A 16315-nucleotide genomic window follows, 5' to 3' on the forward strand; every position below is an offset into this window, starting at 1 on the left:
GTTATTTAATGGGAGCATAATTACCGAGTGTTTAGACTTGCATCTGCCAAGTCACTTTCGGCTCTGATTAACGACTCGGGTACTCGACTGCTGGGACTTTTAATTGGCTGGTAACGAGCTGAAAGTTTTTCTAAATTAATGTATGGGAATGCCAGAGAAGGTTTTCTCATTTATTCTTTCGACGGTCGTTAGAAAGTGAGCGTGATGCGAATGTACACAAAACGTGGTTTCTTTGCGAATCTGCGTGCCCTTCATTGCATAGATTAGGATCTTAGACATGTGCGCAATTAGTAGTAGAAAACGGTATATCTTCATGTAATCAAGGACTGATGTTTTATTGTGCTAGTAGATTTATTAAACAAAAGGATAGAGTTAGATCGAATTAGAGACTAGTTATTTATAGGCATGGGGATCAAAATAAGGAAGATTACCTACTTATCAAGTTTTATTAAAAAGTACGGAACGATGATAATTTAAGTACTTATATACTTGTAGTTCTATTGGTTACGTGGGTGCTATAATAATCATAATCAGTTACCTCTCTCGGCTATGCTAAAGTAATTATTTACGAACGGAAGCATTTGAAATACCTTATAATATAATTGGTCTTAAGCTACTTCATTTGATAAAATAAGTTATATACGTTTTTCTTAAGCCTGTCATTTAAATATAAAACATCAATATATTCCATTCGTCACAAAACTTTGCGTGGGTCTAAAATTAACTGACACACCCATAGTAATAATTGAGATTTCAATGAACGGATGTATTACGTAAGATCATTCATTACAGGCAGGCCGTAATGTAGACGTCGTGGTTCCTTTTTTGGGTACTAATGGCAGAGACCATTAATAATAGTGAGTAAAATTCGTCACACGGCAATATTTCCTCTTTTAAGCACGCATGCATCAATGTACCGTGAGATTTATGTGAATCTTTCATTCTTCGGAATTATAAAATTATGTCACTTTGTCCACGGGATTCATTTAGGGTTAGGGTATAAAAAAGTTGTACTGTAGGTAACTACATTAAATTTAATTTAAATTTTGTCCATCTTATACATATTATGTTCATAATGTAACCTACCTATGGAAAAATATTGACAAGGTCAACCCGAATAAAAATTAAATTTGATCATCGAATTTAAGCGAAACAATCACACTTTTTCCTATTTTTAAAAGGTTTAATTCTTTACAGTCGTGATCACACACCTTACTAATGAGGTTTAACCCTCTTTAACTATAACATCACTTGGATTATGAAGAAAGTAAATTGTCATAGGTACTTGAGCAAACTACTTGAGTGAGATAGATACTACTTATTTTTCAAACGTAACCAGATTCTGATGAGATTTAATTTGACACTTGACGAAATGTTCTAATTGTGGGGTGACCATGTCGTAAATAACTTAAATTTTTCAACATTTAAAAACGTTTATCAGTTTTATCCCACTAATAATGCTACCAAGCAGTGGCTTATCATCATCTACTAAATGTGTAGGGGTTGGTGGTTGATCTTGCTCCCGTCACCTAAATAACTCTGTAATCTGAATTAAGCTGTTTTAATGGGTCCAACGAAATTTTAACTTATTAGCAAGTAGGTATGGCTATTTGTTGCGCTTGTAACACGCCATATACGAGTACAATCATATGTATAAAACATATTTTATATAGAAATGGTGCACTTCACTACTCTGCGGCGGATGCACATTGCTTGCTACAGTCGCTACCACTACTATTTTCTTAGGAATCTGCAAATTTGTTAATTATACGGGTAGTAGCCGTAGCAAGAGAAATGCCGTTGGAGTCCAGCTATTTCTGTATAACCGGTACTCTGATAAGTCGGACGGAACATATCTACATCGGAACTGATGACGCAGATGATAACACGCACCATGTGTACCAATAATGGGTAATTTTAAAACTGGACATCAGATAAAAACACTAATTTCTCGCGATGTTTGCGAATACATAATGAAAACTTGGTCCAGATTTCAGATCGACAGACCAAGATAAATGCAACCACTGTAGAATAACTAAACGTAAGGAGTTTAGCAGCATTGTTTCGAGCAGGGAACTTATCAAATCTTACAAGTTCACATATACAGTATAACTATTTATGTATTTTTATCAACAATTCAATTAGGTATTTCTATTAAAAAAGGTGGCATTTGATGCAAGCTAGAACGATACTCCTCAATGACTTTTGTTTCATTTACAAGTAAAGCATAATGAAAAGCAAATGGAATACCTCTTCAACAAATATTTTACTTCATAAGTAATTGCAATTGTTTGGGCAACGCGCACAGTATAAGTACATCTGCTCCTTCCATGTCCAAGGAAGGAGCAGATGTATACTGTGCGCTTTGACCTAAACCTAAAAAAGACGGCACGGTCTGGCCTCATCGTTTACCGAATTACCGGTGACCCACCGGATCGCGGGTATATATGGGTGGAACCTGTCGGAACTACGCGGGGTTGTGGCGGGGTGTAGATGATAAGATACGCGGAGCGTGCCGCGGTTGCACGCGTAATTGCTTTACGTGACTTGGCTTTCTCGCCCACTTCGTTATGCTGTTAGACGCTTTTGGACATCGCATCGTCTTAAATGCAATGGAGCATCATAAATAAAATATGATCTTTAGAAACGTGATTCATTTAGTTCCATTGAGGCGCGTAGGAAAAAGGCGTGTCTAAAGTGTAACAATGTACCACTTTCAAGGTCTTAATTTTAGGTTAAAGGTACCTAATACCCATGCCCATAGTACCTAAATGAAATCTTTACTTTTCAAGACCTACAAATTTGATTTACTGTTATTGTTTTACATTCAAAATGTCAAACAGGCTATTAAATATTTTTTATTAGACCTAGTGAGTCTTATGATATGAGAAGTAAATAACTAGCGAAGATATGGCAAGATGAAATGGCGCAATAAATGTCAGAATGCCATGCAGTATGGCTATGTGATTAAATATTTTATAGACTGTCACAGTTAACGGTGAGTAATTGCAGCGTGGCAAATATATCATTTAATTGAAATTATTGCAAAAACCGCATCATGCATGATGTTGACGTTGTCGTTAGCATAAAATTGCAGATAACCGTTAATAGAAAACGAAAGTGACTAACAAAGTTTCGATTCACGTCAGTTTTTGTCGATCATCTCGTGTGAAACCTGCACACTGGTTTACCTATGTCTAGTCTAGGTGTGTTTAGCACTGCTAAGATTTCATTCTAGCACAGTTCAAATTTAATTTTCAATGTATAACTGACGGCCGGTTTTTGATTTTGACTTGACTGAAACCTTTGATTTATTTAATTTAAATTAAGTAAGTTTTAGACAAAATATGAAAATACTTCATAATTTCTTAGCTAATTGTCTTTTTTGCGACTCTACCCAGGTGGTTGGAAGTGTAACTATAGGCTAATTGTTTTAATACATGAGTATTTTTTTTAAATACTTTACATAAAAAGTCAGAAATCATAAATAAAATACCTAATAAACAGACATCGTACATTTTCCAGCATTTTATGTACGATGTCTGCTAATAAATGAGAAATGCAACAATCCAAAGGAAGTATTTTGTTGGTTCTGTATTTTTTTTACGTAACATAACGAAATATTTATTTACCTATGCACCTACAATCGGTAAAGTCAAGTTCAGCCATTATAATTGAAGTGTATTAAGTATTCTGAAGGAGCTCCGGTTATTATTATTATTTATAACTTTCTTTTTGCATGCAATCCTCTTCAAATACTCTGAGAAAGAGACTAAAAAGAGTGACATTCGATTAGACGAATTGAAGCGGTTAAATGTAGGTAATATGTTTTTGATAGTCAGAACATTAATCGATATTTCTGTTTCAACTATGTATGTATACATATAAGAGCTCTTTCTTAATTTTTATTTTCGCTGGGAATTGATTTTTAGCTCTATTGCTTGAAAAAGAAGAAACATAATTATATAACTCATCGTTAAACGTATTTAAATATCTAAAATTATTTTTATGATATTTTAATTTAGCTTATTATGATATTTTAATTTAGCTTAAACAGTTTTAACTTGCTAACGTCTTCAGCGATTTTTAAACGTCAACGTCGTAATTAATAATTGAGTAGGTACTTGAGTAGTTAGTCAGAAATGTTATGAAAATTTAGTGCAGCTTTCACCAGTACGATGACGTTGATCAATGAGTATAAATCAGACAATAACCTCTAGATTTTTATATCCACATCGGATCAGCCCGACCAGTATAAATTTGACCAAAGATCATGAATGCCTGTTACAAAACTTGAAGTCAACTTATACTAGGTCGGGCGTAGACAATAAAGACAAGATGATTTGTAAATAAGATAGCTGCTCGTCTAGTCAACGACTGATGTCTATACTGGCAGAATCATTAGAGATTTTAGTTATAGGTACGTACGTAGATGTAGGTAGCCCGCAGCAACAACCATTTAGTAGGATTTAAAGAAGCGCTTAATTGAGCAAGCCGGCACCTGCTATCGAGTCTACCAAAAGAGTCGCATAAATTGGTTCATAAATTGGTCTACTAGATACTAGATCAGTGAATATAATACAAACATTATGATTGATTATTTGAAAACAATTATCTGATAATGCTCAACTCATCAATCAGTTAAATAATTGGTTCCGTTATCGAAATTTATACTAATCTACATGATGCGTGTGAATATGTGAATTGAATACCTACTCGTTAAAAATGTTTAAAATTAATTAACTACAATGAATAGTAATGCGCTTAACATTTATGAGAAAAAATACTTCCAGCTTTATAACTAAATTTTTTTTTTCTTAAAATATATAAATATTAAAGAATGTTATGTGATAAATAACTCTGTATTTTTATGAGCACCTGTTATAAAGAAGAAGAAGTATCAACATCCTAATTATGACAGTTCCTTAACTTGTATTTTTTAAAATATTTTTTATGTAATTATTATTGATTTTGCCATTATTTGTTTCAAATTTTTATTTTAGATATATTTGAAATTTGTAAGAATGCACAAAAGAAATATCAAACAGGTAGGTAGTCAACAACAGCCGCAGAGAAGGGCGTGTTGCGGTGGTCGCACTCTAAGATATCTGAGTACCTATACTATTATCATGTACTACTTATGGTTATGATTTTGGTTGGGCGCTGGCCCACATTGGTCGCCTTTCTTGCCGAAGCGCCTAATTGAGCACGCCGGCACCTGCTATCGACTCTATTATTATAATATCGCCGCAGATTAGAAGAAAATAGAAAATGCCCGAGGGCCCGCTTTCTTGCAGTAACTGGTGCTGCAGCCTAGTTACACTTCCAACCACCTGGGTAGAGCCACAAAAACACAAATAGACAATCCTCGTCGTATTAAGACTCTTGATTCGGATGCCTAATGACTAATAATTTTGCGCAACATTTCTTACGCGTCTCCGTTACGGCTTGGACATCGGTTCGTTTTTGCACCGCACATGCATATTATTCAATTAGTAAATAATCTAGAAAGTTAGACATTAAACATATGTGTTACTAACGAATGGTAGGTAGTCGTTATCTTTTAAATTGGTTAGTATAATTATTAGTGGTAAAATTGGTAGCTTGTTGTAATGTCATATCGTGTAAGAGCATGTGTGTTCACGTTGGTTGTCTCATATCAAGAGATGAGACTTTCTAACAGGCGATCGAGTGTCTGGGGTGAAATCGGCACGCCTCGCGACAACATTATAGTCGAGCTGTACAAGGACTGCTAGCACTCATGGGAAAATGCTTTCCCCAAAACCTGATTGCTGGCAGTTTACAAAAACTTGACTGCTGGTGCAGGCAAAGAGGAATTGCTTATCTGCAACAGCGAGAGATCTTTGGGTTGTAATTGTAAATCTGCGATAAATCTTAAATAAATATTAAGGGACATCTTACACAGATCATTGAAAAATAATTCATTTGTTATCTTAGCACGTATCTCTAAAAATATTTATATTACCGACGTAAGAAAGCAAAAGCAAAAAATACGTTACACACGTTTCACACCATTCCTATATGTATTTGCTAAGGTCAGTCCTAGGATAAGTATTGAAAAGCATTATGAAATTGATGAATAATTGATTTCATATGAATTTTGGTAGGTAACGTAAAAAAACACGGTGACGCTCTTGTCTCGATCAGTATTTACATATTTATGTTAAAAAGTTTGTTATTTTTAGAATAAAAATGTAGTAAACCTTTAAGAAATTGTCATCAACGCCAAGCTACAAATTGTATGTAAACAACCCGTATAACATATCAAGTCGTGACGTGTGGGGCACGAAATGTACTGACTTTATATCAAGTCAATGGCGGCGTCCAGTGTCTATTATTATTATATTATACAAACTCGCCCACGCAACCCCGTGAACCTATCATGCAAATAATTGCGACCTTGCACAAGGTGAAGGCCGCTGCCGCAACGGGAGCGGCCGCCCAGAGAAACATGCAGGCAGTGCATCCGGCGGGCTGCACTCGGTCAGTGGGTCACCCCCCCTCGTGGTGGCAGTGGCAGCTGGAGGGGCTAGCGGGCGGGCTCCAGTCGATGCCGGCATGGTAGCGCGCGCGCTCCGCTAGCGCCCCCGGCGACATGTCCGCCATAGGATAGTGCTTGAACGTGTTTCGTTGGTTGCAGGCGCTGAACGCCCCTGGACTGAGACTATGAAGAGGACCAGGTTACTGCTCGCTATCGCGACGCTCCTATTACAGGTTAGTGTTTCATTTATTTTGTTTACATAAAATCGCAAAACGGTGTTTTTTGAATAGTTTTTAATTTCTCGTGAAATATTTATTGTAGATTGGTAACAACTTTAAAAATTTAATTCAATAATTATAGTGGTAAATAATGGGTACCTATTAATTATATTAAAATAGAGACAAAAAGCTCTAATTAACTAATTGTAGGTAGGTAATTTCGCGGAGTACAGTTTTGACCAAAATGTTCTCTTGTTCAAGATTTTTATACTTTTATTAATGTAGATTAAAGTTAATCTTTGTGAAAAATCTACCTAAAGTTTAATTTTGCCATGTATCCAAACATACTTTCTATCTCTATACGTAATGGATAGAGAAGTTTTAAATTTTAGAAACCTACTCGTTATAATCTCCATAATAACGGAAGACCCGCTTTCAATAAATCATGTTCAGCACAACTTTAATACGATTTTCTAAAAAGCCCAGTGAGCAATGTCCAGAAGCCATCAAGCGGTCTATCAAAGCACGCTCCTGCGTATACCGTTCAGTCCAATATGCTTGCGGGATAATGGAGCAACATAACCGTCCACTAACGTTTCTTCACACTTGAAACAGCGCCGATATCATTCCTGACTGCGATTTTGTAGGAAAACTCCGCCGTTCTTAGATTTCCAAAATTATGATCAAAAATGTTTGGGCTTAGCTTTAGTGAAAATCTGGACACAACTCATTGTTGAGTTCAGAGTGTATTTGCATATCTTGGAGCTGTCTCTCTTTCTGTATTGTGCTTTTATTTTTGACATTAATAAAACCGAAGCAATTAAGTTTTGTGCCATAGAGAGTGTATCAAAGGAAAATTATGCAATTACTAGTTTAAAAAAAGTAGTCAGTCATATGGTATTTAAAAAAGTCATAGGCATCAGATGTTCTCTTCTTAAAATGTGTATTTGGCAAAATTCGCAGGATGATTGTTTTATATCCAAGGTCTTTAAAGATTATAATTTATAAAGAAATGGTTCGGATGTCTTGATTTAGTTTCAGTATCAATATCATTAAGTTTCGATACCGTTTATAAAATATTGATGCTAGACTCTTCATTACGTTACTTTAAAACAAAGCAAGTGTCTGACTGATCGTACACCTATTACTGTTAGCACTTCTGGTGGTCCTCGATGCACTTTGCGCGGCGTGTGCGCAGATCGAGTAGGAGGTATTCCAATTGCCTAACGACGGATGGAAACCTCGAGATCCGTACTATAACCTATGAATACTTTAGAGCGAACTTAAACTCTTCTTCTTCCTTCCCTTATCCCACCTATGTGGGGTCGGGTCTCCTTGTCAATTTTCGCCAGAGTGGTCGGTTCTGGGTTGTCTGTTCTTCTATGTTCAGGTTCTTCAGGTCGTTTCTAATATTGGACCACCTTGTGGATTTTGGCCTGCCTCTTCCTCTAGGGCGAACTTAAACTGGTGGTACAAATTGCTAGCACTCGCTAGGCGGTTGTAATACCAGGCATGTTCTAGGCATGGTTGCATTATTCAGCTTTTTCCGCTCGCGATCTCAACAAGTGGGCTAATGATTCCGTTAGCACATCCACAAAACGACGGACCATTGGATGCTACGAGTAACTGCATAGCCCGTAATTTATTATTGCTGGATGGAACGTGTTAAAACTGTATTATATGTTAAAAGATATTAATTGATCGACTTGATTCGGTATTTTCTGTGGAGACTTACAAATAATATAATTTTTAATACAGTTGCTCAAAAAGTGCTACTTTACGTAGCTGTTTAGCGTGCGGAAAGTTGGTTATCTCGAACTAGTGCTTTTTACTTTTCAATTTTTTTTAAATTTATACTTGTTCCAATTCACGACTGTATTGATGAGTGTTAATATTAGTTTCCTTTAAACGTCGTAATCAGCATAAAAACCTACCGTTAATGTAAGAATACGAAAAATATTACATATTTCATATTTAATTACTTACCTCTTCATCATTATAACACGTTTATTTTTTTAATATTCAATATTGAAAATTCCGTTCTTAATAAGTTGACTGAATGGAACGGAATAGCTGCCAAACGCCCATAGATATAATATACTTAAAGACGACGTCTAACCGAGCTGTCACTGTTACCACTTTTGTTTAGTGTACGATTAACAATGTTTTTCTTATTTTTTCGCAACTGTATTAAAAAACGTCGTTCGATACACGTGCGGAAATGTCATTCTTCACTCGTCCCGAGTCTTGCCACTCGCCTGCGGCTCGTGGCAAGATATCTCGGTACTCGTGAAGTAATGACATACCTTCCGCACTAGCATCGAAATGTACTATGATGAAACCTTTAATTCAACGAACACAAAATATTAAAAAGGTACTCAATCATTTATAAATCTCATTTTCATTCCAGCTAAGTTGTGCTTGTAAAAATCCGAAAAAGGTATATAAGACATATTGTATTTAGTTCGGTAGGTACAGTAGGTACATCCCGGGTTTATCAATGAAAAAACTATTACTTAGATAGGTTGTCCATCGCCATTCAACGTGGTAACGCGGCTAGTGTGATGGGTACCTTTGCGCCAAAACACCACACGGGATAACCGCTATCTCGAAAAATACGCGGTCGCGGACAAAAGTAAATGGTAGAGTACGACATTTGCATAAGACCGCTTCACGCGCTCGCTGAAATGCATTGAGTCGTTGACCGCCAAAACGTATTTTTCAATGATCACTTTCACTAGTTTCGCGGCTTTGTACGTAAATGACGTAAGCCGTCGTGCGGGCGATTTCATTTTTGACTGCAGTCCATTATAATACGGGTTGGGAAGTCGGTGATGTCGTTAGCCGATCGTAATAGCAAAAAGGTAACTATTACGTTTACCGGCGTCGTGCTCGGGTCATCAAGCGATTCACTTCATTCATTTATTTACCGACAACAAGTTAATTTTCAGTAGGTAGTTATTTATTATTCGAGTTTTTTATATTGCTTAGGCCCACTTGCATCATTCCACTAACCCTTTTAAACGGTTAAACCTGGGGTTGCCATGGTCACTAGTGCAATTTGGCACTGGGTTAACCGGTTAATCCCGGGTTAGTGAGATGGCGCAAGCGGGCCTTAGTAACTTATAAATGTGTCTACGCCTGAAGTAAATATACGGTTAAATCCAATGTATTATTTTAGGAGATATAAGACCTCTTCCTTATTTATGTATTAAAATAACATAGGTTAATAAATAACTACTTATTATTCGCTTCGAATTGGTTAATGAACACTCGCTTATCTTTTCTGAAAGTTGAAATAAAGTAAACAGTGTAAACACATAACACTGACAATAAGTAAACTAAAAGAACATTTTGCAACTTCGCGATAGAAAGCAATTTGTCATGGAAAGTGCAAACGGATGATCACTTTCGTTTGTCGGTGTATTTCAGCAATCCATAATATCACAATAGCCTATTAGGTGCTTTGATTGATCTACTGGCCGTACAAAAGATGCTGAATTATGCGGTAGTTTGTTTCAAATTCATCTGTCAAAATGATTATGATACATTGGTCATGCGCTCAAAATGCATAACAATTGGAGATACAGGTACTAGATAATGGAGCTCTCTATTAATCAATCATGCTTAAAAACCAATTGTAACAAACAATATGTAACACAGCGTGAAGCAAGTCTACTTTGCAAGTGACCGATTGTCGTTGATGTCTTGTGTATGAAGGCTGGAAGCGCGTGAGGATGATAAACACTTAGATTAAACCGATTCGTTGCGTGTTCCATTTTCGAAAACTTTTAGCTGTGGAGCGGAATAATCATTTCATGACACGGCAGCCATGCCATGCGCCATAGAATATGATGACACTCCTCCCGTGTCATACGCCACACGTAAAAAACATTCAGGACACGGCAGGCGTGTCATCAGGCCCGAATCGGTTAAAATGTAATTTAAAATTAATAATGAAAAGGAATGTTTCCTGTGTTTAAACTAAATCTTGTCATTGTTTTGTAATTTATTCATTTTATGTGTAAATATTGTGTCTTCTTTTGTATGATGTACCTATTGTCCTTTTTGTTAAACTAAATTATTTCATACCATGGACGAAGTAAAGCACCAGATAAGTAATTATTAGAAAACGTAGAGAGCAGTTATTTTTCACACTATTTCTAATCTAATACCTACCTTTAAACGAGCATTTTTTGTATATTTATTTATATAGTATATATATTTCGGGGATCTCGGAAACGGCTCTAACGAAACGATTTCGATGAAATTTGGTATATGGGGGTTTTCGGGGCCGAAAAATCGAACTAGCTAGGTCTTATCGCTGGGAAAACGCGCATTTTTGAGTTTCTATATGTTTTCCGAGCAAAGCTCAGTCTCCCAGATATTTTATAATAAATCGGATTCAACTAAAAAAGTACGTAGGCGATTTGACCGTGACATCACTTGCACTCTCAAATAGTCCTATGTCTTTAGTATCTAAATACAAGTTAGGTATCAATAGGTCAAAATGAATATGTTGCAAGTGTTACAAGCAAATCCCAACCAATACAAGTACCTCTCAAACGAATGCTTTCACGCCGCGGGCCGCAGCAGGGAAAGTACTCACGACCGGCCCTACGAAGGTTCAAGTTCATGTTCAGTGCGCACGGGCATGATAATGTGCGGTTACAAATCTCAATTACCACGATAACTCTGGCGTACTTTTACGACCAGTTTTCGGCAAAGACGTTCTATCACTGCATCAATCTCACCAATTAAGCACATAATACATCATGTAAAATATTTACATCGCTCGTTTAGCTTTGATTTTATGATTTTAATTATTATCTACGGTGCTCATAATTTATGAGTAGGAACGTTTTAATTTCGTTGGAAAGCGCTTTGCCTCGCGGCGTAAGGCTAAGGCCTTTTACGAGTATGTACATGGCGTTCGCGAGGTGGTCTGTTTAATAGTATCGTATCGTATCGTATATAAGGTAGTCGTACCTATCATCATCATCATCATCATCCTCCTAGCCGTTTTCGGCTACAGCGACTGCTATGCTACAGCTGAGAGTGTCGCTGGTGCGCTCTCAGGTGACTGACGTAGCCAATCCTTGCAGCAAATGTGCCTATACCACCCGTATCGTACCTATACTAAATATCTCAAAACAGTTTTCACATTAACACTGATCATTGTTTTTTTTTTAATTAAAATATTAAAACTTTCACATACACGGCTGTCATGTCATGTACAGTAAGCTGCAAGGATAACTTTTTACGCATTGTGCATTATTTGGCAACCATATTATGATCTAATAAAGCGCTACGATTTCTCAGTACATTTTTACCACTAATACAAGTATGGTTTTGAATATTCCAATTCAAAGCGTTCTCAAACTTTACTTACAACGTATACGTAATCGGCCAAAGCTAGAGTCGACCACCTTAAAGGCGCATTTTGTTTGAAGCGGGAACATCTGCCCGAGGCTCTTCAGCTTTCGTCCACCAATGAAATTTGGGGGCGGACCACTAGAATTTCTCTTGAAGTTTTTTGTAAAAAAAATGTGTATGGGTATCGGTCATCTGTTTGAAATGCAACGTCTGGTCATGTCCTTTAGGACCCCAGCAGGTAAACGCAGTTATTCGATGCTTGATTGTCCAACGAAAAACCCCCACGCTATAGTGAACGTCTCTAATATTTTGGAGCCCTGGACTAGTACCAACTGTTGGAACAGGAAGCTCAAAATATGTTAGTCCCCGTATGGTGTTGATAGCTTTGTAGACTAGGAAATAAGTATAACGCCACTCCAAAGATGCGCAAAAGGACACTTGTAAACTACTTTTAATATTACCGACCATATTCCAATACAATCGAGCATCAGTTTAGGCGACAATAGTTGAACGCTCTTACTGATTTAACTATAAAGTCGAGTTCATTTAGGGTCCATATTGGGTAGCATAATAATTGATTGTCCTAATGTAATGTTACGCATAAAACTCATTTCGCATAATTGTTATTGTGCTGGAAATATTAACATTTCTGAAAAATTATAACACAAACCTAACCTAACCTAACCTACCCTATTCTATACAACCTATGCAAAATATTTTGGAAAATACTTCCTGTTTCAGCTGGAGAAAAAATATGCAAAAAGAGATTTATGCGTGGCATTGCATTATGACAATCAATTATTATGCGATGAGATAGGATCCCGTTCATTTATATTTAACCAGTTTGTCCGCGCAGATATTTTTCGACCGCATTAAATTACTACTCGAACGTAAATTATAACTGATATTGTTTTACATTCTCAAAGCTAAATAGCCGACAAGTCAATAAAACATTTGTTGTGCATCGGGTGCCGCGACGGTTGAGCATGCTACATCGTTTTCAAATGCAGTCCAAGATATTTGACCAGTAACTCTAAATTTTTAATATAAACGTAACGAGCCTAACAATACGGTACAATTTACAATGGATAGGAAATCGAAAGGAGTAGCTTTTTTATACTATAAGTAAACCACCAAGAAACATCTGGCTACACTCACTTAAAATTGAATGCATTCTAATGAATGACCCAACTCAAATTCCTAACCTCGCAGTTTCGGTTCTAAAATTAAATCTTTTGACGACTGGCCTTTTTTCTGATTGTGAACAATGACAGTTACTTAACAAAAAAAGGATCTTTGTTTCTCATTGGTCAACAAATTAGGGGCGGGTCAACTCCAAAATCAACGTTTGCAAGCGACACTGTTTTGAAACTGGTCGACTCTGGCTTTGGCTGATAGTACATTGTGTGTCACAATATAATACCAATCCGAACGCACCATCACTCAACTAAGTGCTATGCGGATATTTAAAAGAATCAGGCCGCGTAGCCAAGATGCCAATCGCTTACGCTCCGTAGCGATCGAAACGCAACTGTCACTGTCACACTAATATGGAAGAGTGATAGAGAGACATAATACTTTTCGTTGTCGAAGCGATAGCGATTGTAACCTTGGCTAGGCCGGCAGTATGCCATCGCATCTGTCGGACGCACCTGAAACACTTCCCACGTCCTCTGCTCGGGAAATTAGGTGTATTACGCGAACAATGTTAGCCATGCGGGTCGACGAGCAGTGAGAACTATTCAAAAGTTACTAGCATGACATCTAGAAATAGGTCATACAGAACTTTTAGTTCGTGTAAATGGGATATAGGCTAAAATTTTGAGAGGTAGCTTGATATTTCTAAGCTGATAGTTAAGGACTGGTTATATGGCTTAAGACGAAACAGGAGCTAATTTAAATATTTTAGGTAAATATACCCGTCTCGCTAACGGAAGCGGCACCTAAAAGTAGTGCGATAAGGACAAGCCGAAAAATCCTGCGTAAAAATCTCAAAAATCGAGGTTTCGTACTCCTCTGTTTCCTCCTCCAAAACTTAACCAATCGTAACCAAATTTGGAAATCTAAATGATTATGAAATTATCTGTGTCGGACCGTTTTAATTTTTTGGCTAATTGATATCAGTTTTGAATGTCACGCCTCTCATTGCGGCATTGTCAATTATCACAGACACAGATATTGACAATATTAATCTGTGTTGAAAAAATCATTGCTATAGCTTCAAAAACCACGGAGGAAAACGAGGAGTACGTTTGTATGGAGAAATGACCATTCCTGTTGGCTCTTAAATACAGGCCAAGTAATAACACGAGTAGTGAAGCTTAAGTAATAGCCATCATACTTTACAATCAGATACCTACTACGTTTGTACGGTGTCGTTTTCATGTTTTCAACCCTGCCACCCGTATACAATAAGTATATAGTGGTAAGTAATAATTAACAGAAAAACATAGATATTTGAGTTCTTTTTTTCTTTACGATCCACGACTTTTTCTGGATAATTAGGTTTTTAACGGTCCATGAACGAAAAAAAAATCGGTGTCAACTCCGTTTAACTCGATTTGATGTATCGATTCATTTTATCAGTGTCAAGCAAAAATGCGCGAAGTTATGTTGGTACCTATCCGACTGTTATGGCATCGACCTTGTTAGGACTCGCAACGGCTGTGAACACAAACAAAATCCGGTCGTATGATTTTGAGAAAATCTTGTTTGTTTGAGCAACTTTCTTCGCTACATACAAATATTTGTGGTAAGAATATTGCTGTATGCTGTTGTTGAATGACTTCATTGCATAAAATAGTCTTTTATCTTATAATACTTCTAGAATTAGAATGTAACTCATTAGCAGTGACAACATTAAAATAATATTTAAATAAGTAGTAGGTAGAAAAGTTGCGACAAATCAACAACAACAATAAAGATTTTTACTGCAATAGCCACATATTTATCATTTGGCATATCTGACTGTACAATAGCACCACAAGACTATATAAGCAGTTAAGACTGTGCTGTGGTGTGGCTAATCTAATACTAAAAACATTTAATGAGGTTATAAAGAAATATAACGTGAACCTACACAAAATTCCGTTTCCCACAAACAGCTAATGAGCCAAACCCTGATATCTAAAGGTTGAATCATATAAATACCTGCCGCTATTTGCCAAATGAAGCTCACGTTTGGGGGAAGCGGATGTGGTTTGCGGCGGATCTCGTACTTTCACCTGCGCGGCGGCGCTGCTCGGCGCGTCGCCGCGCGCGCACCTGTCCCGCGCGAGCCCACTAATTACTCCCATCTATTGCGATTAACATGATAACTGCTCTCATGCTACACGGGTTTATCTAAGATAAATAATTATTCAGATTAAATGCGTTAAGAGATATTGTGGCAAAGCTAACGATTACTAATATAAAATCATGATTTGCTATAAAAATGGAAGACTATAAATATAAAGTCTATATAATAAATGACGATATTCAATCATACATTTTTATGTCGTTCTCAATAATAACGCTTTACAGTTAGAACTTCAGCCTAAGTGTTACTTTAAAAGTAACCGGCTATAAATTATATATCATTTTTATCAACATACTCTTGTTGATCCTTTTTTACAACATTTTGATAATTGATAGCGTAATTACGAGTTACGAGATGTTAATTGCATCATAAGCTCTTAGGTACTAGTTAATAATCCATTTAAGTGATACTTCACTTGTGATAGTCACACAGCGCGGGCACTAAATATCCGACAACCTTCGATCGGAAGTGAAAGCCCTTAAATATTATGAGCCTGTACTTGAGGGCTGTCAAAGAAAGCTCTAGTTGTTAAAGAGCCGCGCATGTTTTATAGGTCCGGTGTTTTCTTCCGCAACTGACAATCTCGATCATGCAGTAGGCAATTTCTAACCGGTTTAGAAAACGCGAGCGTACGCATCGCCCGCGCCCAGCCGCCGCCAGCGCTGGTAGCTATTCTTGTGCGCCGGTCAAGCCAGCACCCAGCTCTCGCCCCATATACATCTCCACTTCCACATACTAGAATTAAGGCCTTAAAACGCTTAATGCAACCTAGAGCCTGTTCTCTCGAAATAGAAAAGCTAGTCGAAACCTACAGCCTCAGCTGTGTCCTGTTAAACAGTAACTCCGTTGCATAAAAATTCTTAGAATGACAATATAGCTTCTTGCAGCTGCAAACAGGAGCTCAAACGTGGAACAATACGG

At 37.0% G+C, this 16315-nt stretch overlaps 1 protein-coding gene across 1 annotated transcript in view; it reads left to right on the top strand.

The window, feature by feature from the left end:
• The window catches only part of LOC134680170 (cuticlin-4), a 33122-nt gene that overhangs the window by 14458 nt on the left and 2349 nt on the right, over positions 1-16315 (top strand). The window contains exon 2 of the mRNA XM_063539245.1: positions 6662-6735. Coding sequence (XP_063395315.1) covers positions 6688-6735 — 48 coding nt within the window. The 5' untranslated portion in view covers positions 6662-6687. The remainder of the gene's footprint in view (positions 1-6661; positions 6736-16315) is intronic.

Source organism: Cydia fagiglandana, chromosome 3 (assembly GCF_963556715.1).
Source record: "Cydia fagiglandana chromosome 3, ilCydFagi1.1, whole genome shotgun sequence".
Taxonomy (NCBI): domain Eukaryota; kingdom Metazoa; phylum Arthropoda; class Insecta; order Lepidoptera; family Tortricidae; genus Cydia; species Cydia fagiglandana.